Genomic DNA, 24,684 nt, shown 5'->3' with positions numbered 1-24,684 from the left:
TGCTGGTTAGTAGCAATTAAACATAGATACATTTTGGTCATGTTATAGGTTAGAATTGCATTTATTTGTTTATCTGTGACAGTGGACATTTTGTTTTTCACCAAATTCTTTACCATTCATATTTTGTTTGTCAATGGAATATTATACCATTTAGCCTTTTTTGTAGCAGTGTGATAGCATTTTTATTGACTTGTTGGAGCTCTTTTATATGTAAGATTACACTGAGTGGCCAGATTATTATGATCTCTGAATGCATAATAATCTGGCCACTCAGTGTATTTGTATGGGTACCAAAAGTATTCTAGACTTTTGCTGGAGATCAACCACCTATTTGCCCTGAGTTTTCTATCAGCCAGTGCAAAGGGGAAAACTGATCAGGTGCACGATTTATAGATCTTTGATATCAAATAAATGAGGTACTCAAGAGAAGTACACTGAATGGCCAGATTATGTGTTCAGAGATCATAATAATCTGGCCATTCAGTGTATTTCTTTCTTTCTCAATTTTGTTACATATTTCCCCACATTCAGTTTATCCATTTGCTTTTTTTTAATTGTGTTAATACAGTATAGAAGATTTTTCTTCTCCTTCTTTTTCCCTTTTGATATAGTAAAATTTGTAAACTCTGATTCCATAGTATATTTGTTTGCTTTTAATGAACTGAATGTCCCTCCTAGTACAAGAACAACATTTTCTTTATTTTTTTTTTCTGGTTCTTGCTTTTTTCAGCTTTTAAGTTAAGTTCTTAATAGGTCCAGAACTTATATAGCATATCATGATATGTATGCAATGGGTTCTATTTATCCAAATCATTAACCAATTACAAATATATTATTTGTTAAGCAGGTCTCCATTCACATAAATTTTAAAAACCCAGTCTCACTACATACTGAATGATTTTCTGGGCTTAATTATCACAGCTGTAACAATTGTCGATGCTCACAGTGAATGCCCCCCACCCCACCGCTGCTTTTTCCAAGTGTTCTTCACCACTTTCTCCTGCATATTCATTCACATCAATTTTCAAATCCCTCTGTCAAGTTCCAAAAAGAATCCCATTAAGCTTTTGATTGCAGTTGTATTAAACCCATAAATTAATTTGGGGAGAACTGATATCTTCCCAATATTAAATTTGCTAATCCAACAACATGATATATCTCCTCATTTATTCAGGTCTTGTTTTATCATCCTTGATGAAGTTTTGTAGGTGTGTGCATTTTCACATAGATTCTGCACATTTCTGGGTTTACTCCTAAGTATTTGTATTTTAATTGCATTTGAGAATAGGATACATTTTATTATATTCTTATAGTTATTCCTGGCATATGGCTATTGATTTTTGTTTATTTGCTCTGAGTCGGACCATAATCCTGAAATGTCTTAGTTTTAATAACCTTTGGTTTGTTTGTTTAGTTTATTCTCTTAAGGCTTTGAAACTACAAGAACATTTTCTGCTACAAATAAGAAAGTGCCTTTCTGTTCCTAGTTTACTAAGAATTCTGATCAGTAATGAAGGCTGCATTTTTTAAAATTACTTTCAGCCTCTCTGGAGAGGATCGGATGGTTTTTATCATTTGACCTACTGATATGAGGCATTATACCAATAGTTTTTCTTACTATTCAACATTTTTCATCAGTGTATTTCTGGAATGAAACCAACTTGGTCATGGTGCCTTATGCTTTCATAATGATGCTAGATTCTGGGGTCACATTAGAAAAAGCTTGAGTTTGTAGCTATATAATTAAGGCTCGATTCCCAGCTGAGCCACTTGGCCAGATAAATGGTGTTGGGTAGGTCCCTTACCTTGCAGTCAGTGGAGAGAATTATACCCACCCCACCTAGCTGCAGGAATTGCAAGAAAATACTCAAAACAAGCCCGACACTATGGGCCTTGCATATGATAGATATTCTAATTGCATAGCCACTGGTTCCATTACTATAATCATCCATTTTCCTTCTGTTGTTGCCTCAAGATTTCCAAAGCTATAGTAATGATTGACCTCAAATTTTAATACAGTGTGGAGTTATTTCTTTTAAATTCAACTAGCTTGATAAACAAACACAGTTAGCTGTTCTTATCATTAATGCCTCTCTGTCGCTCATTTTGCCTTCAAATCTCAACCTTCAACGTTAGGAGGGATTGGGGGAGTATTTGCCAGTTATGTTTATTGAGCCATTGTACTTCACCTTCCCGGTGGTCCTAGTTCTCTAGGGAGCATGGGGTGGCAGAAAAAAATCTTAAGAGTAACAAGACGTTTAATAGGGTTTTGCTTGTTGCTTTAGAATTTTACCAAGGCTACAAAATCGAGACGATTAAGCGGAAAATACTGCCACATCCTACAGAGGGTAGCTAAGGCACTTCCAGATGTCCCTTCCAGAGAGTGCTGAGAGGAGCCAGCTGGACCCTCACTCTTCACTCCCACACCACACTCAGCCCATACAATAAGGAGACTGTGTGGGTTGCAACTCTGAGGTTGTGTATTGTAGGTATAAGGGGAATCGGCTTTATCTTTTCTCCTACCCTTCCATAAGCCAAGTGATGGTGCTTCGGGAACCACTTATAGACACTGTGAGTGCAGGGAGGGAGAGGGTCTGCAAGGAGAGGAGACGACATCCCATGCCCTAGCAGAGGCCTGCTCACCTGCAGATACGTTTTGGCTCACACAGCAGTTCCAAAACCAAATGTGGTCACAGCAGGCTTTTCCCTCCTTCATCCCGCATCTCTCCTCCAGGGCCTCCCCGCAGAGGAAGGGCAGAGGCGTCACAGAAGCTGGGGCGGGGGGGGGGAGAGGAGTGCATGAATGGACCTTATCCCAAATCCACATCTTTTTTAGTAAGTGGTGGTCATAGTCCATCTTCAGTGGCGGCCTTCAAACGGGCTCACCTGCACCACTCTAGAAACAATGTCCCTTGAGCATGGCATGGCCTGCATGGGACACCCGTCCCTCTTTCCCTAGTTTTTCACAACGTTGTGGATCTCTCCATTCATCTTTAGACGTTGCTTTGATGTTGAGTGAGATGGTGATTCCACTTCTATTGGCTAATTCTGATGTGTTTCTCTTAAGATTTGTGGATCATCTCACCAGGATTATGGCAGGGCAGTTAGATGTCTGTGCTCATAGCATCATCCTTCCCAGAAGGAAGTTGTGCTTACTTCTAATTCAGAGCCCTAAGAGTTAATCCAGGTTATGCTACTCCCCATTGTACAGTGAGATGGGGGGTGGGGTAGAAAGGCCTTCCAAGGCTATGTATGTGGCTTTTTTCTACTTTCTAGACCCTCAATTATTCTTTCCCTCTTTCTATGTCTCCACTCTGCCCTAGAACGGCAAGCTAGACTGGAAACTCAGTGCTCACCTGAGGATGCTCATTGCAGAGGTTCAGGACTCACTTTCACCCCTGTTTGCAAGGCTCCATCCTCACTAGCCTTGACCTCCCGTAAGAAAGAGGCTCTGGAGAACATGCCTCTCTCTTACTTGGGACTAGAGACAGAATCAGAAAAAGGACCAGTCCCATTCCTCCCATTATAAGGTGAGATGATCCAACGTCTCACAGCCACACATCCAGGAGTCCGCAACACCTGCACGACCACACATTCCCCATCTTCGCTGCAGCAACCAGAGCTTCTGCACTAACCCACGCATGCCTGAGAAAGTGCAGCAGCCGCTAGAAAAATCCTTCATAACAGGGTTCATCATGCCACAGTGAGGAAGATCAGTTTAGGTTCTAACACCCTCTCTGCAGACCTGAGGTTTATTTCTAAATAAAAGTTCATTAAGGGGCTTCTATATGCTGGGTTCTCTGATAGACATATAACTTATCTCACTAAAGCTTCACAACAAAATGGTGTATTGCACTACCCCATAAATTAAAAAAAAAAAAAAGGAACTGAGGCATAGACCAGCAACCTATTATCCAGCTAGCAAGTTGCGGCTTAAAATAAAAACCAGATTCTTTTTTGGTTCTAATGCCCCTATTTTTTTTCACTAAATTCTAATGACCTACTCTCACATCGCTGGATAAAAGAGGGTGGTAGACACATACCACTTCAAGTAGAAATCCATAAATATGTAAATAGCACAGAATGTGCAATCAACCCGCAGGTGGAAAGAATGGGAAGCGAACCCTCCAAATCAGCAGCACCTGTCCTGTTTCTGGTTGTACACAGTCACTCTTCCCGTGGAGAGCCTGAACACCATGAGATCACAAGGAAGTGGGCTCCCAGGCACTGGGCCTGAGATTCCCACGAGTGAGCAATCACGGGGGATGTATGACCACTTGACTTGCTGGATTGTTGCTTGGTAACTCCATAACCATGATGAAAAGACTGCTGTCCAGATCCTGGCTCAAGCAGGACTCTGGGGGATAAAGGAAAGAACTTTCCGGAGATTGTACCACTTTAGGTGGCTAAAGACCTGTTTTAGAGTTGAGGAGGAATATGTCCCCTGAGAACAAAACCAGGATCCATAAGTGGGTGTTGCTTGGAGACAGATTCAGGTTACAATGAGGGAGAGTTTCTCTGCCTGATGCTGGGTGATTGTTTAAGACATCGACAAGCAAGTGCCCAGGCCATTCAAAGTGGTACCTGCGGAAGAGACGCAGAGACAAGCTGGACCAATGTTGTGTCCGCACCTCTTATTTCACCTGCCTTCTCCACTCACTGAGCTTGGTCCCCATTCTCAATGCCATTGCCCTTGGTTCTCCTTGTGAGCTCCAGATAGTTGATCATTCTGATCCTAAGTTTTCCTCCCATCTACCTCTGCTGCTCCAACTCTTTTAGACCTGGTGGAGAGTCTCTGCTCCTACAAAGGACCCCGTTTAGAAGTGCATGATAACCAGGCTAACACTGGGTAGAGAATACTAGTAACCACCCCAATCCCAGCAGTGAGATAGTCTGCCATGCGAGAGTGTGAACTTCGCATCAGAGACAGCTTTCAAAGTGAGGCTGTGTGGGCACCAAACAGCCTCAGGAAGCCTAGGCCCAACTCATATCACTGGATGTCTGCTGTTGGGGCTGTACCAGAGGAACCCACCCACTGTTCTAGACAAGAAAACCTCTGAGAGGCCATACGACAATACGCTCATCATGTTTGGAAGTGGGATTTCCCATTGGATGATGAAGAACAACAAAAGAATATGCCCACCCTTCCAGATGCCAGTCAGCCCAGAGAAATGGACAAGACAGACTTCCTGCATCGATATGATGATTCATAATCATAACATGCGTAACAGCAGCAGCAACAAATAATGATGATTGGTTTCATTATAAGCATCTAAAGAGCATTTTGAGCTTTCCAAAGCACTTTGATGTACATTATCACATTTGCTCCCCAGGCCTGTATCTCAGGAAGGATGGTGAATGATTAAATGGAGCAAAAGGAACAAAATGATGAATGAAAAAAGTAAATGAATGGGGCATCTCAAGAGAACAGCATGAAGAAAGAGAATTAAATTGCTTTCATCGGTGCTAAGAAGTCCTTTTGATTTTAAAAATCCAGGTGCAATCAGGTGGTTCTCACAGCAGAGGGAGAGGTAATCTGCTGGTCTCCCCTGAGCTCCAGGTTTACATACAGCTGTGCATCTTCACCTCACACACAAGGTATGTAAACCTAAACTCACTGCCTTGCCCCTAGACCATCTTTTGTGTTTTCCACCTCAGAAAATGGCTCCACCACTCATCTCTCAGTCATCCCAACCCGAAGCCTGGGAGTGTCATCTCTGGCCCTCTCCTCCCATCCCCCCATTCCCAGATCCCAGCTGACAGTCTGTCCAGGCTCCAACTTAATTGGCTAAGAGTCTTGCTCTGAACTCTTTATTATTGGTCTGGGATGTTGCCCTGTAGCCAAACTCTTATTGATGATACCTACCCTTAAGGGTTGGACCTTGCCAGTGCCCTGATGGTTTACCTGCTCAGTGCCCTGTCAGACCTGGCAGAACCATAATACATCCCCACCTGCCCTTGCTGACTGGGCCCTCTAGTATCTTACTGAGCTATACCTGAACTTGTACGTTTTGGCTATGAGCCTCTGCCTACTTTTAGCATTTCCTTCTTAGGCCAGCTTCTGCCCCCAGTGCCTAGCACAGAGTTTGGCACATGGAAGTGACTCAGTAAATGTCTGGTGAAAAGGACTACTGTTACAGGGCATGGCAGCCATTCATTCTCAGCTGGTCTCCATAGTGACCAGTCTCCCTATCACCCAACCCCACACTCAAGTGGACACTTGCAGGGGAAGCTCCGTCAGTCCACATACTGGGGAGTTCCTCAGGTCAAGAGATTTCGCTCTAAGCTCTGAATTGATTTGTAACCTTGGTTTGATCACTCTGAGCCTAAGTTTTCCTCCTATCTACCTCTCAGCGATGTCTCAAGGATCAAGCATTAAAATGGGCATTCTGAAAGTGGCGTGTTGGTGTGTCACAGTCTGTCAGTAGTTCTTCAATGTGGGTGGGTATCAGCATCACCCAGAGGGCTCCTTAAAGCACAGATCTCTGGGCCCCAATCTAAGAATTTCTGAATCATTAGGTCAGAGGGGTGGGGCCTGAGAATGTGCCTTTCTAACATGTTCCCAGGGGTGCCAATGCAGGGGCCTGGGGACCACACTTTGAAAACCACTGCTCCGGATCATTCTAAGAGCATGGCTCTTTCCACACCAGCCTTGTTTTCCTCCATGAAGTTTGGTATTTCAATAACTGACTTTATGTTTATGTTGTACCCTTTATGCTGTTTTGTTGGAATCTAAACCCAGCCTGTAAATCCCTCTGGGCAGAAATTATACCTTCCACCCTCCACACTCTCATTTTCTATTTTGTAAAACAATGAGTATGTTTTCAGTGCTATTAATAATGAATAGAGAAAGGGTAGGAGGACTCAGACTACCAACCCATAAGTGAATATCAACCTTGGAATTCTCTTAAAAATTAATTATGAGGCAAAGAACATTCTACCATCAGTGGAACTGTGGGAAAGATTATCTTCTTGATGACACATTTTAGAAAATGTGGGTTATTAAAGATTTTAGTCATAACTTACTTAAACAACATTTTTTTTAAATATAAAGCCATAAACAGCATTTCAACTCAGAATTTTTATAGTGATAGTCAGACAATTGTGTTTTCAACATGCAAAATCCATTACACGGTCATGGCAACAATTTTCAATAGATTGTAAATTTTTATTGAGATGATCATCTTGCAATTGAATTTCAAACTGTATTATATGATCATCAGCAATAAGTCCATGGGGGCTCCTAACAGTACTTTGAATATCATTTATAAAGATCGAAAACCTTGGAAACCCTTAGATTTACCCTGTGGAAAGAGGAAAGTCTCGTCTGCAGGATAGAATCAATTATTTTTATGGATGGATATTGAATTGCAAAGCTGAGATAAGGCATTACCCGATTTAATAACATATCCCATGTCCTTTTAAAGTAGTAAGTTTCATAATCAGGTTTCAATGAGGAATTTTACCAAAGGCCCAGTTTTGAAAATAATCAAGAAAACGGCATTTCCATTCATCACAGTGGTTCAATAACTTTCAAAGGAATATTCCCTAGCAATGGAAATATTAACTTTGGGTTACATAGTGCCAAGATACACAACTGAGATACTTTAGAATGGTTCTAGTCAATTCCTCTGGAACTCTTACCTTGACAATGTGGATGGGTTCCATCATGACTGACATATTAGGAAACAATCTGAGCATAACGCAAATTTCACATTTGTATGCAGACACATGAGTGAAGCGGAAAACTGTACCCAACTGAACTGAGCCACACAGGAATACACACAGAGCACCCACCTGCAGCATCTCCCTGCTCCCTCAGTGCATGGCCGGTGTGATGAGCCACATCCAGCCACACCTGGTGTATCACGCACCATCGCTTTCCGACGCCCTCCTCACCATTTCACCTTGCCTTTCAGGCTGCAACCGTCCTGACGCTCACTTCCACAAGCAAATGTCAGGGCTTTCCAAGCTAACACACCACAGGTGTTGCATTTCTTATGCATATCTTGGCCATTAATGTGTATAAAATTGTGCCACCAGTTTTACTAGGTTTCTCTCTCTCTCTTTTTTTTTCCCAAATATATTTTATTGATTTTTTACAGAGAGGAAGGGAGAGGGATAGAGAGTTAGAAACATCGATGAGAGAGAAACATAGATCAGCTGCCTCCTGCACACCCCCCCCCACTGGGGATGTGCCCACAACCAAGGTACATGCCCTTGACCAGAATCGAACCTGGGACCTTTCAGTCCACAGACCGACACTCTATCCACTGAGCCAAACCGGTTTCGGCTTCTCTCTTTTTTTTTAAGGTGACCCTGATGAAGTACGTATGTCATGCCTCACAAGCCCATTTATTTTTACTGCATGGCTTTGCAGAGTGCAGTGGTTTTTAAGAACACGCATGTCACACTGTAGCCGAATGGACTGTGTTTTACTTGGCTTTTTGTCCCATGGCAGGCACTGTGCAAGCAGGCTTTTCTCTCCCCAACCCAAAGTCGTCATGACGCCTTGTCCCTTGGAAGCCAGCAGCCCGTGCCATGGCGTCCCTGAGCCCCCACTGAAACACCCGCAGCTGTTTGTACCGCACAGATGGCACACACCTCTCTGCTTATTCACCATGCTGCAACCAATGACCAAGGGCATTTGAGTCAGGTGCATATCCTGACAGCCACTGGCCAATTCTGTAACTTGGGACACAATGTGTAAAACACTGAGTCTCCATTCATTCATGTATATATGAGATAAAAATACTTATACTGAATGGTTAGAGGGGGAAATGAGATAATACAAATAATGTGATTTGCCACACAAAAAAAGTGAACACTGAGTTCTTTTAATTTCTTGAGTTGCATTCAGAGCTGGGACATCTCAGGGATCTAGTTAGAGACATAATCTCAGCCAACACCCCTTATTAGAAACAGCAGAGCGGCCCGGAGCCCTCAGGGACACAGCTGGATCCAAATAGTCCTCCCCCAAGACACAGCCCCAGCCAGCAAACTGGTAAGCAGCATGCAGGAACCTCAGAGAAACAGGTGGAGCCAAGGACCCCTGGGAACATGGAGTCAGGGACCCTCAGATGAATAGTCAAAATCAAGAACTCATTAGGGTCAGAGGCCCAGCCCAGGGGTCCTCAGGGACACAGCCTCAGTCAGAAATACAACAGGAACTGGAAGCACTCAGAGATAAAGTCCAAATGAGACCTTCAGGGGTCACGGTCAGAGCCCGGAGCCCTCAGAAACACGACTACAGGAGGCCTCGGACAGTGACAGCAGGGAAGCCCTTGGTGAGCTCGAACCAGCCTCCCACTGGCAACACTGTCAGAACCGGACACAGCTAGAGTCTGTCAGAGCCAGGAGGTCTGCACAGATGTCACCAAAGCCAGGAGGTCCTCTACGCTACACCAACACCCGGACTGTTTTCCTCCCCAACAGGACGCACGCTCACACCGAGAAGTTTAGGCACGATTGTCACAGAGGAAGATCATGCACGGCATCTGCCCAGCCCCCCAAAATGAAGCCAGGACGGAGGCTCTTACCTGCACACTTGGTCCTGGTGGTGAGCGGAGGCCCCGGGGGCCCTGTGCCCCCCTCTCCTGGTCTTGTGAGTAGAACCCGGATCTCATACTCCACATCCGGGTCCAGATGCCACAGCTTATAGTTGGGCGAGTCCACGATGTGGGTCTCGGCCCAGGTGCCCGTGGTGGTGCGGTACTCCACCTCCTTCAGGATGATGGGGCCGTCCCCGATGATGGAGTTGGCGTTCGGCTTGATCCACAGGTACGTGGCCCCCACAGCCAGCAGCTCTGGGGGGGCGATGGGTGTGGGAGGCTCTGGAAGACAAACGGTCAGAAAAGGACATCAGACGCTCATGGCTACAGAACAAAAGCCAAGCCCGTGAGGGACAGGATTCCAGACAGAGCCATAAAACAGCCCAAATCCCTCCTTAACCCCATTCATGTCTTACTGTGATTGTCACGCTTTTGTATGTAAGTACCTGAATCAGTATTTCTTCGCTAACTACATGTCATACCTCCCCTAGCTCTTTCATTTAAGGAAGAAAAGGGAGAGGGCGCTTGTGAGGGAAGAGTCTTTCCCGAACACGGCAAAGCTGTCTGGGTTAATATTCCGCTTTCAATCCTCAAATGAGAACCTGCCTTTACTGAAGCAGAGTTTGGTTCAAAACCCAGGGTTGTCTGAAGTGTGCACACATGGCTTGTACAGGAACACAGAGATTCCTAGTGGAAGCTCTCCCAGAGAGTGACTTGAGCCTCAGTAGCGAAAGGATGACGGCACAGCAAGCATCCAGCTTCTCCCTCGGTCCCAGCAGGTTCCTCCAGCAGGGACAGTGCCACTGGCCACAGCGGCCCCGGTGGGAATCAAGGGTCAAGGGAAAAGCCATGCCAAGTTGTACTGTATTTGCGACCTGTTGCCACTCTATGTATCTTCAGCTAAAGAGACCAGGCTTTCAACATGCCTTTGTGGTGGTGGCCTCCCACCGGCAAAGCTGCAGAAATCCACGTTTAGTTTGTACTTCTCATCGGCCAAGGAACCTCACTTGCATTATTTTGCATAGTTCTTGAGACATTATCACCTCTGTTTTGATGGGGAGAAAAAAAACTTAGAACTCAACTGACCAGGTCACCGAACGAAGATCATGGAACATAAGGCAGGATGGAACCCACAACCTCATGCCTTCCAAGACCAGCTCTCCCCTTGGGAGGCTGTTTGCCTCTTGATGCCCATTTTGTAAAAATCAAAGGGGATATGTTTTTTATTTGTTGCAAAAAATAGCCGTGGAACAACAATAAAGAAAGCAGGAAACAAGAGAAAATGTATTCCCTTTCCTACCACCCAACATAATAGCCTTTTTTATTTCTCTATGTTCCATTCCAGTGCCTATTCATATACGTCAACTTTTTTTTCATGCGGTTCCAGTAACACATAGATACAATGTACATTTGTTTTTCCTTCAACTTATTATATCCTAAGGGATTTGCATATATACTACCTGGATTTTACCATCCCTGTCTTTAATAGCTACCAAATAACCCAGAAGGTGATCACACTAACTAGTCTCCATTTGTTGGGCACATGAGTTGCTCTAAGTTTTGCTATGGTAACTGATGCTTTAATGAACATCCTTGTGGGACTCCAGTCCCGCTTGTCTCATGTTTTCTTAGGACCAACTTCCAGGAATGGGAGTATCTGTAAAGGGGTATGAGCAAGTTAATGAGCAGATTTAGGAAGTGGAGGGTGGGTTAGGCATTTGGAAGTGGAGTACAAGATTCAAGACCTTTAAGAGAACCTCTGGGTTATTCAGGTGACTGAGGCAGGTACGAGCTTCAGTTTGGAACTCAGGTGAGCGCTTCCAGATAGATAAAACTCATTCCATGTTTTCTTTCTAATTAATTACCTAACAACAAAGATTCTCTGCAAACAGAATAATTGCTATGAGACAGTGTTGGACAATATTTTCTCAGAGTGGCTCAGAGCAAATCTTAAGGGACAGCTTCAGATTGCCTCTATTATAGCCTGCCATTTGGTCAGAGAAGGAAATTAAGCAGATTAGTCAAGCTAGATGCTTTTCTTTACAAAGCCATGGAGGTTATTACTCAAGGCCTTGTTATCTCAAAGGTGTTTGCAAATTGATTTTTGGATAATTTGTTCCAGGTAGAGAAGTTAAGTTGGCAGACAGATCATTTCTGGGCTCACCCTGTGTGCATTTTCAATATACGGATCCTCTGATCACCATGATCAACTCTCCCGAGTTTCTATCCATCTCCAATGAGGCCTCATGGGTGACATCTGCAGCTCTGCGAAGACCCTGCCCAACCCCTTAATCAAATTACTCACTGACGGGCCCTGGACAGAACTCAGAGCAGCTGACTTCAATACTTCAGGGCTGGCACAAGGGGCCACATTAAACTCTCTTCCATCGACTTCCACTATGGTTTGTGCTCTCCATTTTCAAAATTAGCAGTAAATTGCTGACCACCAGAAAGAAAATAAAGTATTAATCTTCCCAAATGTTGAGCCTCTTTTCACGTATTTCTGATGGTTGGTGCAAGCATAGTTGCAAACATTCCCTCGAGTATATAAATGTCTCCATCTCCAATGACTTACTGGCTCATGTGTCCCTGCGCAGACGGGCCCATGCAGCCATCTCTCCCTCTGTCCTCTCAAGAAAACATTGTACTGTTTCCTGTCCCTGGCACCAAAAAGATTATTGTGTTGTCTATTCTTTTTCTCAAAATTCATTGATTGTGATTGGCATTCTTTAGAAGTCCCATGTACTAGTGGCTCCAAGAGACAGAAGCTGGGATAAGACACATAATACATTTTTTGGTAGACACCACCTTTTTACAAAATGCACAGAAAGACCATGCCGATTTGTGTCAGCTCTCCTCTCTGTCTGCGATGAACTGTTCAACCAGACAGTGCAAGAAGCCTACAAAGCCAACTAATCCAACCACCGAGAGTCAGAGAGGGCTCAGGGCCCGTAAAGCTAGAAGAAGTGGGTGTGGGGCTTCATAACTCGGGGCTCAGGTAGCATCCCTGCTCCACTCCTTCTACTCTTGTGCTTGAGAGAGATACTTCAATGATTAACTAGAAGGACCATTAAAGGAACCTGACACCAGTAGTTCTGAACTTAGGGGGATGCATGGGGCCCTTGTGAAAATACGGTAAGAAATTCCAGGCTCCCATCCCAGGAAAATGCACATATGCACAATACCTAGAGTTCGCACACCATTTCCGGAACCCACGAACCCTCATGAAGCCCATGCACAAAGAAAGCCCTGAAGAGTCTATGTTGAGAATAAAGGAAGACAGACCACATGCCCATACAGCTCACACTTCTCTGGGACCCTGCAGCCACCCTTTGCTGTACGGGCTAGAGGGTGGGAGCCCAATCGTGTCAGAGGATAGAACTTGATGGAGAGGTCACAGATCTAGTACTTACAGGCTCTCAGATTCCCAAACGTTTGGGTGAAGATGAACTTGCTAAGATTTCCACAGGACAAACTCAAGTAAACGTCTAGCTTTCCATGACCATGGTCCACCAAATACATTCATAGATCTAATATTTGGTCTGAAATATTTAAAGGATGAAGACAAGCCCCTCCCCATGAAATGCTATGTCTTAAGTAGAAATCATCCACAGAGGATGTCTGAGCAGCTTGGGTGGCCATTACAAACACCACAGACGGGACGGATTAAACAACAGACATTTCTGGAGGCTGGGGAGTCCAAGATCAAGGTGCTTGCCAATTCAGTTTGTAGCAAGAACTCCCTTCTGGGTTTGCAGACTGCTGTCTTCTTGCTGTGTCCTCACACAGTGGGAATAAAGAGGTCTCTAGTGTCTTCCTCTTCTCATAATGGCACTAATCACATAATGGGGGCTCCACCCCCCCATGACCACATCTAAACCTCATCACCTTCCTAAGGCACCCCCACCTAGTACAATCACATGCGGGGTTAGAACATCAACAGATGAATTGGGGGAGGAGGCACAAACATTCGATCCTTAGCAGAGGGCATGTTCTCAAATCCGCTTCTCTCTTCACAAGGACTTTGTCTAATGGCTGTGGACTTGAGATGAACAATCTCACAGAGAGAAACTCCCTCTGTAAGAAGTCCTACCCAGTTCGTACCCTGTGCTTCTCATGGGCCAGAGTGCTGAATGCGGAATTTAGTGGTGAAAAGAAATACAGGTGGAAAGAAATAGAGGAGTCAGAGGGTAGGGCAGCCAATGAGAGCAGCAATGACAATAAAGTGCAATGAGGGTCATGATGGGGGTGACAGAGGTAATTATGATGCCTGTAAAGGGACCTCGTCTGGTCTAGAGGTTCGGAAAGCTCTTATAGAGAGAGCTTGAGTGTGATCTGTGGGCCCTGAAATTCATGTAAGTTTGTGGGCAAAGAAATTGTCCTGAGAATCCTGTAGTTCTGATTTGAATGGGGAAGTATACACAGGACTAGAATAGAACACAATGAAAACGATGTGTTCTGAACACTGGTTCATTCATTCATTCATTATACCCACACTGGGCACCTGCTATATATACGTCACACTCTGTCCTGGGCATTGAGGGTACAACAGTGAACAAAAAAGACACAGAGCTGGTTGCAAGGAACCCACATGCTAGCTTCCACTCAAGGACTGAAAGAGATGTCAGGAGAGAAAGAAGTTGATTCAGAGCTGTTGGGTGCTTATGATTCAACCAACTGATGCATATGCGTACAACAGAATACTACACAGCAAGGAAAAAGGAACACACTGCAGATACACCACATGGATGGATCTCAAAAGAAATTGATGTTCTGTAAAACAAGAAAAGGGAAGGATGCATGATGATTCCATTCATAGGAAAAGTTCAAGAACAGGCAAGTTGATCTATGGCGATAAACGTCAGAATCACAGTTACTTATGGGAGCAGGTGATGAGCAAGATGAGGCATGGGAGAACCCTCTGGGGTATTGGAACATACTACATATTGATTTGGGTGATCAAATATTACTAGTAATCAGAAAAGCATTGCCTCTGGTGGGGTGACTGCCCAGAAGAGGGCATGAGAAAAGTTTCTGCGGTGGTAAAAATTTCTGCCTCTTGATTAGAGTTGTGTAAGACGCATCCAACTGTATACTTAAAATACGGGTATTTTTTTTGTGTGTGTAAACGATACCTAGAAGACAGACTAAGGGAAAGAAACAAACAAAAATACGGCTTGTGTGTGACCCAGCAGGTGGGAAACGTGCCACTACATCTTACTTGGAACTGAGCCATCGAATATTGGGGGAATGAACCTCAAATCCTCTATCATATTTCTCAACTGTGCAAAGCCAGGAATAACTGTATGACATTTGATGGCACCCTACGCTCACAAAATCTGGAAGCAAATAAGAAGGAGGAAGTCTGGCCTCCAGGGAGCTGAGACCTAAGTGGGGAGATGGTATTGGCCCCCACCAGCCAGGCATCAAAGCACTTCAAGGACAAGACTCCCTGAGCCCTCCCTGCGGCCCAGGCGGCAGCCCCCCTGACCTGCCGAGGCTCTCCTTCAGGCATGGGGGTGGTGAGGTGACCCATTAATGTAATTCTGCCTTGTCCTCAGGCAGCAATCTCCAGACCAATTCTGTCCTCCTTTCCCCTGCTGTGAGCTCTTGTAACAGTCTGACTCCCCAGAAACTCCTACAGAGAGCAAAAGTGCTTCAAATAGCCGGAGAACAAGTTTGGTGCTTACGCACTATCCGCTCCAGACAGAAATCAAACGTTTTTGAGAAAAAGTAAATGTTTCTAAGATGAGAAGTGAGCCTTGACAGGTTTAAGGTGGCTGAAACCAGGCCTCCAACACCGTCCACAAGCCTCCTGGCCTACCGGGTCACCTTCCTAACTGCACTGCTATTTACTAAACCCAAGGGTCTGTGGGAACGCCCTGCCCCACGCGCCAACATACACACATGCCCACACGCTGTTTTACCTTCCCACTGCCGGACTTCTGCACGTGCCGTTTCTCCCAATGGGGATGTCTTTTCCTTCCACTTTTAATCGAACTATGCCTTTTTTTTTTTTTTCTTATCCCAATTCCACTTCCCAACTACTCAGTTGTGTGGTCTACGGGACTCAGCACAGAGTAGATGTTCAAAAGTGTCATGCTGATTAGATATTCTACTGATTGGAATGCATCACTCTTTCATAAAATTATAAAATGAAGATCAAAAAGCAGAAAGGAAACTGGCTTGGGGCCATGGGACCTGTCTTCTTTTGCCCTGGTTTTACCATGAGCCAGCTGGACAGAACACTCAATCTTTGCGGGTCTCAAACTTTTCATCTTTAGAATCAAAGCCTGTTTTAGAATTCTAATTAGAAAGGTATGTGAATTTTCTGCCAGAGACCATAAGGATTCTGTGACTAAGTTCACTGACTCCACCCTGACTGTGAGTCATCAGCCGCAGACCCCACTTTCTCTTCCTTCCCTGGCCTGAGCCCACCAGGCCCTTGAGCAGAAGATATAATTAGTAGATACAGTCATTCCTGGGGATCCGTGGGGGACTGATTCCAGGACCCCCATGGACACCAAAACCTGTGGATAAAATGGTGTAGTGTGTTTATATCACCTCTTCATATCCTCCCGGATACTTTAAATCATCTCTAGATTATTTTTACACCTAATACGATGTGAATGCTATGTATATAGTTGCTATACTCTATTGTTTATGAAATAACAAGAAAAAGTCTGTACATATTCAGTACACATGTAACCACTATAGGCCTAACTACATAATACATGTCAGCAACAATGTCACTTCTTTTGGTTGAATTCACAGATGTGGAACCCGAGAATACCGAATCCACCGGTAGATGCCTACTAGAACTAGTCTTTGTGACCTAGCCTAACATGGTTAATGTTCATGGTTAATATTTGATGTTTTTATGTAAATGGTAGAGAAAATATTTGGTAAGTTTTCCCAAAATAAGGTGTTGGAGGTAGCAATAAGGAAATGAACAAAAGCAAGAAGGATAATGTTACAGAGACTAGCAAATGGACATCCAAGCTAAGAATCAGAAGTGTTTGGGGAGAACATAGCAAACAAATGGAACGGGATGATAATCACAGACAAAACTAAAAAATGTCCTTAAAATAAATGAAGTTTGCCGACTCTGAGGAGCACAGTGGGTTCCAGACAAAATCAATGACAAGACTCAAACTTAAGCCCATCCTGGTAATATTTTTAAATACAAGACTAAAGAAAAACTCCCACCAGCATCTAGACAAAAAAAGATCTCCCTCAAAACAACAAGACTGAAACGTCAGTTCTCCGACTGCATCGCTGCGATCGGAAACACTGGAACGGGATGGTGGAGATGAAAACTGCAATAATACAAATGACAACAGTGGCAACTATTAAACACTGCAGATTTTTATGTACCTGTCACTCTTCTTATGCCTTAACATATTAACTCATTTAATCTTCACAGCAACTCCAGCGCTAAATAGCATCGTGATTCCCATTGTTCTGAAAATGGATTAAGTAACTTGCCCAGTGTCAAACAATTAGCAATTCAAAGAGCCAGGACTGGGGCCCACATGGCCTTTCTGGGGATCTGCACTCCCTCCTGACCGCAATGGTACACAGCACACACACGAGGTGTGAAGAGGGTGTTGCCTGTCCCCAGAATATTATAGCCACTAAGTTGTGCTTCATTTATTCCTCATCTCATACCATGAGGTACTATTAGAGTATCCATTTTACAGAGGAGGGAACTAAAGGAATGTGCTAGTTATTTACTTCCAGTTCTTTAGGTTTAATACGGATCTGGGGCTGGAACTTCTGGGCTCCTTTTGCCAGCTTCGGTTCAGTCCTACCGATGGGAGGCTGTGCTGGAGACTAGAGGCTTGGAGAGGAAAGAAGATACTGGGAGAAGGGAGAAGATGCTCTCTACCTGCTTCAGGTCCTTTCAGCATCCCTCCAGCAGCAGACACAGCTATGCTCCCGGCTTTAATTTCTCCTGGCCCTCCCAGCGCCCTCAGCACCGCATCTTTTCAGAAGCCAGGCCAGGCCCCTACAGATGCAGTACCATGTGTGGGGCCTCCTGCTACACAGGTCCCAGCATCAGCCCTACAGGCCCCTCCTCCAGCCCTCACCTATTCCCTGGTGTTCCCCTGGCCCCGGGTGTGGTAGATGCTTCCTGCAACTCCTGCTGCTTTAGTGCCCACGTTTGCTCTGGCAACCTGCCAACTATTGTATACTTCCCCTCAACAAAAACTCTCTGTTTGAAATACCCAGTATGCTTTGGGGTTTCCTTCCTGGACGCTGACTGGCACAGGAAGATATTATAAGAGTCTTCATTTTGCACTGAGAGGAAGCGAAGGCACGGAAGTTAGGGAACTAGCCCAAGGTCACGCAGCCAGGACATGCTGACTCTGGGACACCGGCAGTCTTGCTCTAGTCTGCGGTTTTAAGGATTTTAAGGAGAATGTCCCAACCTTCTCAACAGCCCTGTCAGTGAGACTGAGGCAGGCCATGGGAGCCCGAGAGATAGGGTCTCCTGTTCAACACGAGTTCTGAGGGCCGGTTCTATGTTCTGAGGAGAGAGAGTCAAAGTCAGTAATTGTCTCGACCCTGGAGGAACCTAGGAGACGGGGCAGTGAAACCGAAGTGGAAATCCATCATCTTCAGACTAAAAAGAGCTGGACTGTGGCAGAACCAGGATCTTGGGGACACATAGAGGAGTGTGGTACACAGAATAATGGCCCCCAAAGATGCCCACGTCCTAATCCCCAGAACTTTGCATGCTACAAGCACTTTGAAAATATATGATAGAGGAGAGTGGCGAGGGTGTCTGGGAATAGCTACCTGGGCCCACTTGAATCACCAGAATCCACCTTCGCGCAAGAGGAAGGCAGAAGGACTGGACTCAGAGGGGTTGAGGGATGTGGCACTGCTGGCTGCGAACATGGAACCAGGGGCCACGAGCAAGAAATGCAGTCGGCTTCTGGAAACTGCAAAAGGCAAGGGAACAGATTGTCCCCGAGAGCAGAAGAGAAGCAGCCCATTTGACATTGAACCCATTTTAGAGTCTGACTTCATATACGGAAGAGAATAAATGTGTGCTGTTTGAAGCCACTGTTTGTGGTCCTTACAGCAGCCCGCGGAAACTAATACAAGGAGGAGATGAGGGGAGGTTTCCGGGGAAACCAAATCATGAGATGAGGAAAGCAGAGGCCACCAGGCACCGGGAGGAGGGAGCCTTCACAGAGACGAGAAGACGCTGGCTCATTCCGAATGGCACATCCCGCTGAAGCATGGACGAGGGGTGGGGGGAACAGCAAAAAGGCTTGCAGCAGTTTGACAGCACAGAAAGTCATGTCCATTTCTGAGGGGAGAAATAACGGAGGTCTAGACCAAGATAATGGCCATGGGGCTGGAGAGACACAGGGACTAGATACAGGACTAGGAGACTGGACAGGACTTGGTCCTTGATTGGATAAGCAGGAGGGGGAAGGGACCAGTATGAGTAGAAAGCCAGGGCCCAGCAGGCTGAGTGAGTCCCGGGCGTGCGCATGCCTGCGGGGCCTCAGTCTTTCCTCGAGCGACAGTGCTTGCCCCGTCCGTCTAAGTGAGTGCCCACTTCATGTTCCCCGCACAGCACCCCGGGGCACTGTCCGGCTTCTCCAGGCCGTGCCCCATGCTCTGCGCTCCATCCCTTGGTGTTTTCACATTCATTTCCGCCTGCGAAGGGCAGTGTGGTGCACTGAAAGGGTACACCCACCAGGTCAGACAGACGGAGTGGGGCTTCTAACCTCTGTCACTTGAATGGTGGCTTTGGGCAAGTTACATAATTCCCCTGAGCCTCCGTGTCTCCATGGAGAAAACCCAGGTATTGGATCACATCTCACAGGATCCCTGTGTCAGGACCAAATGGAAATGCCTGAAACTCAACAGGCCCCATACAAAGGCGCTATTCCTTCCTCCCACCCTTCTCGGCCTCCCACCCTGGTCCTCCTCCTCCCCATCCCATCGCCCTCTCCCTTACTGGGCTACTCGACCCAGCTTCTCACACCTCCTGTGAGCTCCACTCTACGCCTCTCGGGGCCCTGCAGCACATGTGAGGAAATCAATGTCAGCTTTATGCATGAGGAAGCCGCGAGTCTCCCACTGGGATGGTTAACTCACACTCAACAAGCACCAGGGGGAAACATGGCAACCGCCTGAACAGAACACGTCTGTGAAGCTGGAGAAGAGGGAAAGCGGGTGGGGGAGGGAAGAAATGAGCGATTCAGGGCCACCTGAGTAGGGCGGCTTCATCAGTTGCTATGCTACCAGCCACAGTGAGAGAGAGAACGAAGGGGCTGGGGCTTTAGAGATATTGTTATTTTGCAAATTTCTCCCCTTGGCGTATCCTTATTGCAGGGGGGAGATGCGTAATTAGTCTCTGAGCTGCCGGAATGGCTGGAAGTGGCTAGGAGTACCAACTGAAGCTCTGAAGCGTCGGGAAAGGGGGTCCCCGGATGGATTAAGGGGCTTAGCCCTAACAGCCTGATCGGTGTGTGGGGGCAGTTTAAGAGACAATTGCCCCCTTTATGTAAAGGAACTGAAAAATGAGCCTCTTCCAAATTCCCTTGATCCCCCAGGGCTGGCCTGGGCTCTGCCACATTCGGCATGAAGAGAGAGTTCACCAGCCTCAATAGCAGCTCTTTGGAAAAGGACTTCGAAACAACTGAAAGCTGCAAGGTCTCATAGGCCTCAGACCACGCCCCATCCCCCCGAGGCCACAATTCTGACTCGGGCAGGTGGACACTGGGCTCTGAGAACAGCATCAATGGCTCCAGGTTGGTGCCCACTGCAGGCCCCTGAGGCTGCGTACGTCTGTGGCAAGCCGAGAGGATGAGGGGACAGGAGAGAGCAAATTTATTACATTTCAGGCACTACCCCAGATATTTCTAATGTCTTCATCATGCACTTCTTAGACACATGAAGAGGGAACCCATAGAAATATACAGCAACTTCTAAGAGAAGCTACAAAATGACAAGAGTTTTAGATAAAACACCTTTCTTGGACAGAATGCTACTTGAAGATATACAGTAAAATAAGCTTGAATTTTTACGTGCATAAAAGGATTCAAGGAAATATCCCATTTACACAAATCACTTCATGGAATATAAGAGAAAGCATACTTCCGAACTCACTTCACAAGCCCAAGATAACTGTCACGCCAAGATCTTACAGGATATCACAAGAAAAGAAACTTCTGGGCCCGTCTCTCTCAAAAACACAGAGATAAATAGCCTACACCTGATATTAGCAAACCAAACCCAGTGATATATAAATGAATAATTGATCATAAACAACTTGGCTTTATTCCAGGCGTACAGGATCAATTTAACATTAGAAAATTAATCAGTATAACTCATCATATGGGCAGACTAAAAGAAAAATCATGTAATAATCTCAATATTAATAAGGAAGCATTTGCTGAAAGTCAATGGATAAAACCCTTAGCAAGCTAGATATACAAGGCAAGTTCTTTAATCTGGTAACAGGTATCTAAAACATTCATCTAACATCATAATCAATCGTACGATACTGAATGCTTTCCCCTGATTTTCCCAGTTTTACTGGGTGCCGTAGCCAATGCAATGAGGCAAGAAAAGGAAATAAAAGATATAAGGATTGGGAAGAAAGCTTTCATTATTCACAGACTGCCATATTGTATATGGAGAAAATCCCAAAGATTCATATTATGAGGAAAATTAAAAAGTGAATATATTGAAGCCAATGTGCTTTACTGTATTGCATGCTAGATTTCAATGAACAAAAAGTTTTAAATCATCCATTTGTACCATATGCATAAGCCTTCTAACCTCTCTCCTACTTCTGCCTTCTTCAGATCCATAGTCCACCATGTAGCCCAACAGATCTTCCTAAAATAACAGCTCCGTTGTATTCTATGGCCTCAAACCCATGAATGATGTCTACCGGATGTCCCTGTCTACCTGTTCAGCCTCTTCTCCTGCCCCTCTCACTGCTCAGGCTCCAGACATGCAAGTTGGTTTGTAAATATCCCTAATGAGTGACTTTCTACCTCAGGGCCTTTGCACACACTTTAACCTAGTTCATTCTTCAAACCTCGCTTCCTCAATGGAGCTCTCCCTAACTTCCCCCATGTTTCCAGACATTCTTCTTTATAGCATTTATATTTAGTGTGACTTTATGCTGCTCTTTCCCACTAGACTGTAAGCACCATGAGAGCAGAGACCACTTCTATATTTCTCACCATCTTATTCATAGCACCTGTCTTGATCCTTTATACATAATAAATGCTTCATGAATATCTGTTGAATGAATGAGTCAAAACAAAGTCAGAAGAATCCCATTCGGCTGTCGGCCAATCTGATTTGTTCCTTAAAGCTTGGAGTGATGAATATTTCGATGAATAGAATTGGTGCAAGAATGGGTAGTTGGATGTTACTGGGAAACCCAGCAGTATGCGAGGTCTATACAGTAAAGGGGGCTGCACACCCCTGCCCAGAAATGGCCCACCACCAGCTGGGGCTGAGCACTCAGTTTGCCGTTTTAAATGTCAGTGTTAATTCTTTTTAATTAAGCTTTTCTATTCTGAGATCATTATAAGTTTACACTAGTTGTAAGAAACAACAGAGAGATCCTGTGTATCCTTTACCCAGTTTCCCCAATGATAACTTGGTACAAAACTTTCATACACTTTCACCACCAGGATATATTGACGTTGATAAGGTCAAAGCATTTCCACCACCACGTGGATCCCGCGCGTGGCTCTCTTATACCCACACCCACCTCCTCACTCCCCACCCAGCCTCAATTCCTGGGACCACTAATCCAGGCTTCATTTCAATTTTTATTTATTCCAGTTTTATCGAGAAATAATTGACATACACCACTGAATAAGTTTAAGGGGCACAGCACATTTTAAAACTTTGGATATTTTTTAAAAAATGGTAGTATCTAATTTCTTGGGATTGGCTTTTTTCACTCAGCATTAACCCTGAAGATAAAATCAGGTTGCTACGCACATCCATAGTCCCTCCTTTTGTCTGCTGAGTGGCATGTCATACGTGTACTCCAGGTTGTTTAACCATTCACCTGGTGAAGGACATCTGGGCTGTTCCCAGGTTGTAGCTCTTCCAAATAAACCTGCAAAGAACAATGATGCTTGCACAGGTTTTTGTGTGAACGGAAGTTTTTCTTTCTCTGGAATAAATGTCAGGATTGATATTGCTAGGTCAGATGGGATGTGGAACTGCCAAACTGCCTTGCAAAGTGGCTCTGCCATTTTACATCCCCACCATGAGTGCAGGAGTGACCCCGTCTCTCTGCATCTTCACCAGCACTCGGTGCTATCATTTTTTTAACCATTCTAAAAAGTACGTGGTGACCTCTCATTGCGGTTTTAATGGAGACTATCCTAGTGACTAATGATGTTGACTGTTTTCTCACATACTTATTTGCCATCTGTATATTCTCTTTGGTAAAATGTCTGCTCATAACTTTTTGTCCATTTTCTAATGAAATTGTTGGTTTTTGTTTACTTTTATTATTTTTTTGCTATGAAGTTTTGAGATTTCTTTATATATTCCAGGTACTAGTCTTTTGTCACTTATGTGGTTTACAAATATTTTCTCTCATTCTTTAGCTCGTCTTTTCTTCATATGAGCTCTTACCAAAAAACATTTTATTTTAATTAGTCCCATTTATCAATTTTTCCCAGTTACAAATCATGCTTTTGATGTCAAGTGTGTGTTAAATTTTTACTTTTGACTCTACTCACATTCATCAGTGCTCACAAATCAGTTCAGATTCCTGACAAAAGTGTTCAAACAAACACTAGGTAGATAAACATATAAGTACACTTGATTCTGTTTCCGGCCACAGAGAGTTTCCTGGTAGCACAAAAAATCTGGGGAAGGAGAAATCTGTTTCGTTTTGCAAGTTTTAGTGGCACTCTTCATTTATTTTTTAGAAGTAGGAAATTTTTAAATTATGTTTTCAATCAGGATGATGGGTAGTTGCTTAAAGATGGAACATAGGAAGTACATGCTCAAACTATTAAACAGATGTAAGAGAGCAGAACGGACTGCATCGACAGCCTGCATAAACACGCCCTGCCCTCCAGGCCCCTCATCGAACCTGACGGAGGAGAGCAAGGGAGGGCTTCCCCACATGCAGCCAGTGGGCCACATGGAACATGTGAGACATACTCAGGCACGTATGTAATAGGTGTCTTTTATCATTGCAGAGCCACAAAGAGCTAAAACGCAGGATCTCTTGCACAAGAAAGTCCTAAATAATATCTACAAATGACCATCACTTTTATGATGTTTAAAGACGCCCACTGCTGTGGGCAGCCAGTCTCTAAGATGGCCCCAGCGACTCACTGCTCCTGGTGTCTGCACTCATGTGTAACCCTGACCCTTTGAGAGCGGGCTAGACCTCCTGACGCCCTTCTAACAGAGCGTGGCAGACGTGATGTGATGACGTTCCTGCTGAGAGCAGGTTGCAAAAAGATGACCGCCTTACTTGCCCTCCCTCCTCTCCCCGCTCCCCATCTGTCCATCTCCTTTTCCCTCTTCTTTCTCCCTGTTCCCTCTCTTCTTCTCTCCTACTGTCCCCTCCCTCATCTGCCCTCTCTGCTTCCCCTCCCTCTTTCCCATCACCCTCCTTACACTCTCCCTTTTTCTTTTTCTCCTCCTCTCTTTCCCTCCCCTCTCTGTCCCGTTGTGAGATGTCTTAAGGCGAGGCACACATTGCAATGAAATGCCACCTTCAGCCAAGAGCTAATGAGGCTCCGAGGCCAACAGCCATGTGAGTGAGCTCTTAAAAGGATCTTCTAAGGACTCCCAAAGGCCACCTGAGTGAGCTTGGAGCAGATCCTCCCTCGGCCAAGCCTTAGGTGACTGCAGCCTTGAGCGAGCCCACGCCAGAAGCATCAGCCCGGCTGCACCAGGACTCCTCACCCAGGCCTGTGAGATCATAAATGCTTGTTGGTTTAAGCCATTACATTTAAGGGTCATTTTTATGTTATCACAGATGACTAATACATTACAAATGCTCCATATATAGCTAAAATGTTTAAGGTATATCAATCACCAGATTTTTTTGTAACAAAAAAAAAAGAAAAGTCTTGTCTAGAAATTAATATAAAGA

General features: G+C 44.9%; 1 protein-coding gene across 2 annotated transcripts in view; it reads right to left on the bottom strand.

Moving 5' to 3' along the window:
• PTPRT (protein tyrosine phosphatase receptor type T) overlaps positions 1-24,684 on the bottom strand; it is a 929,565-nt gene that overhangs the window by 488,578 nt on the left and 416,303 nt on the right. For both annotated transcript variants that reach the window (XM_054723794.1, XM_054723796.1), the window contains exon 7: positions 9,540-9,833. In XM_054723794.1, coding sequence (XP_054579769.1) covers positions 9,540-9,833 — 294 coding nt within the window. The remainder of the gene's footprint in view (positions 1-9,539; positions 9,834-24,684) is intronic.

Source organism: Eptesicus fuscus, chromosome 12 (genome assembly GCF_027574615.1).
Source record: "Eptesicus fuscus isolate TK198812 chromosome 12, DD_ASM_mEF_20220401, whole genome shotgun sequence".
In the NCBI taxonomy this organism is placed as follows: Eukaryota; Metazoa; Chordata; class Mammalia; order Chiroptera; family Vespertilionidae; genus Eptesicus; species Eptesicus fuscus.
The sequence above is the reverse complement of the archived record's forward strand: the minus strand, read 5'-3'. Positions and strand labels throughout refer to the sequence as shown.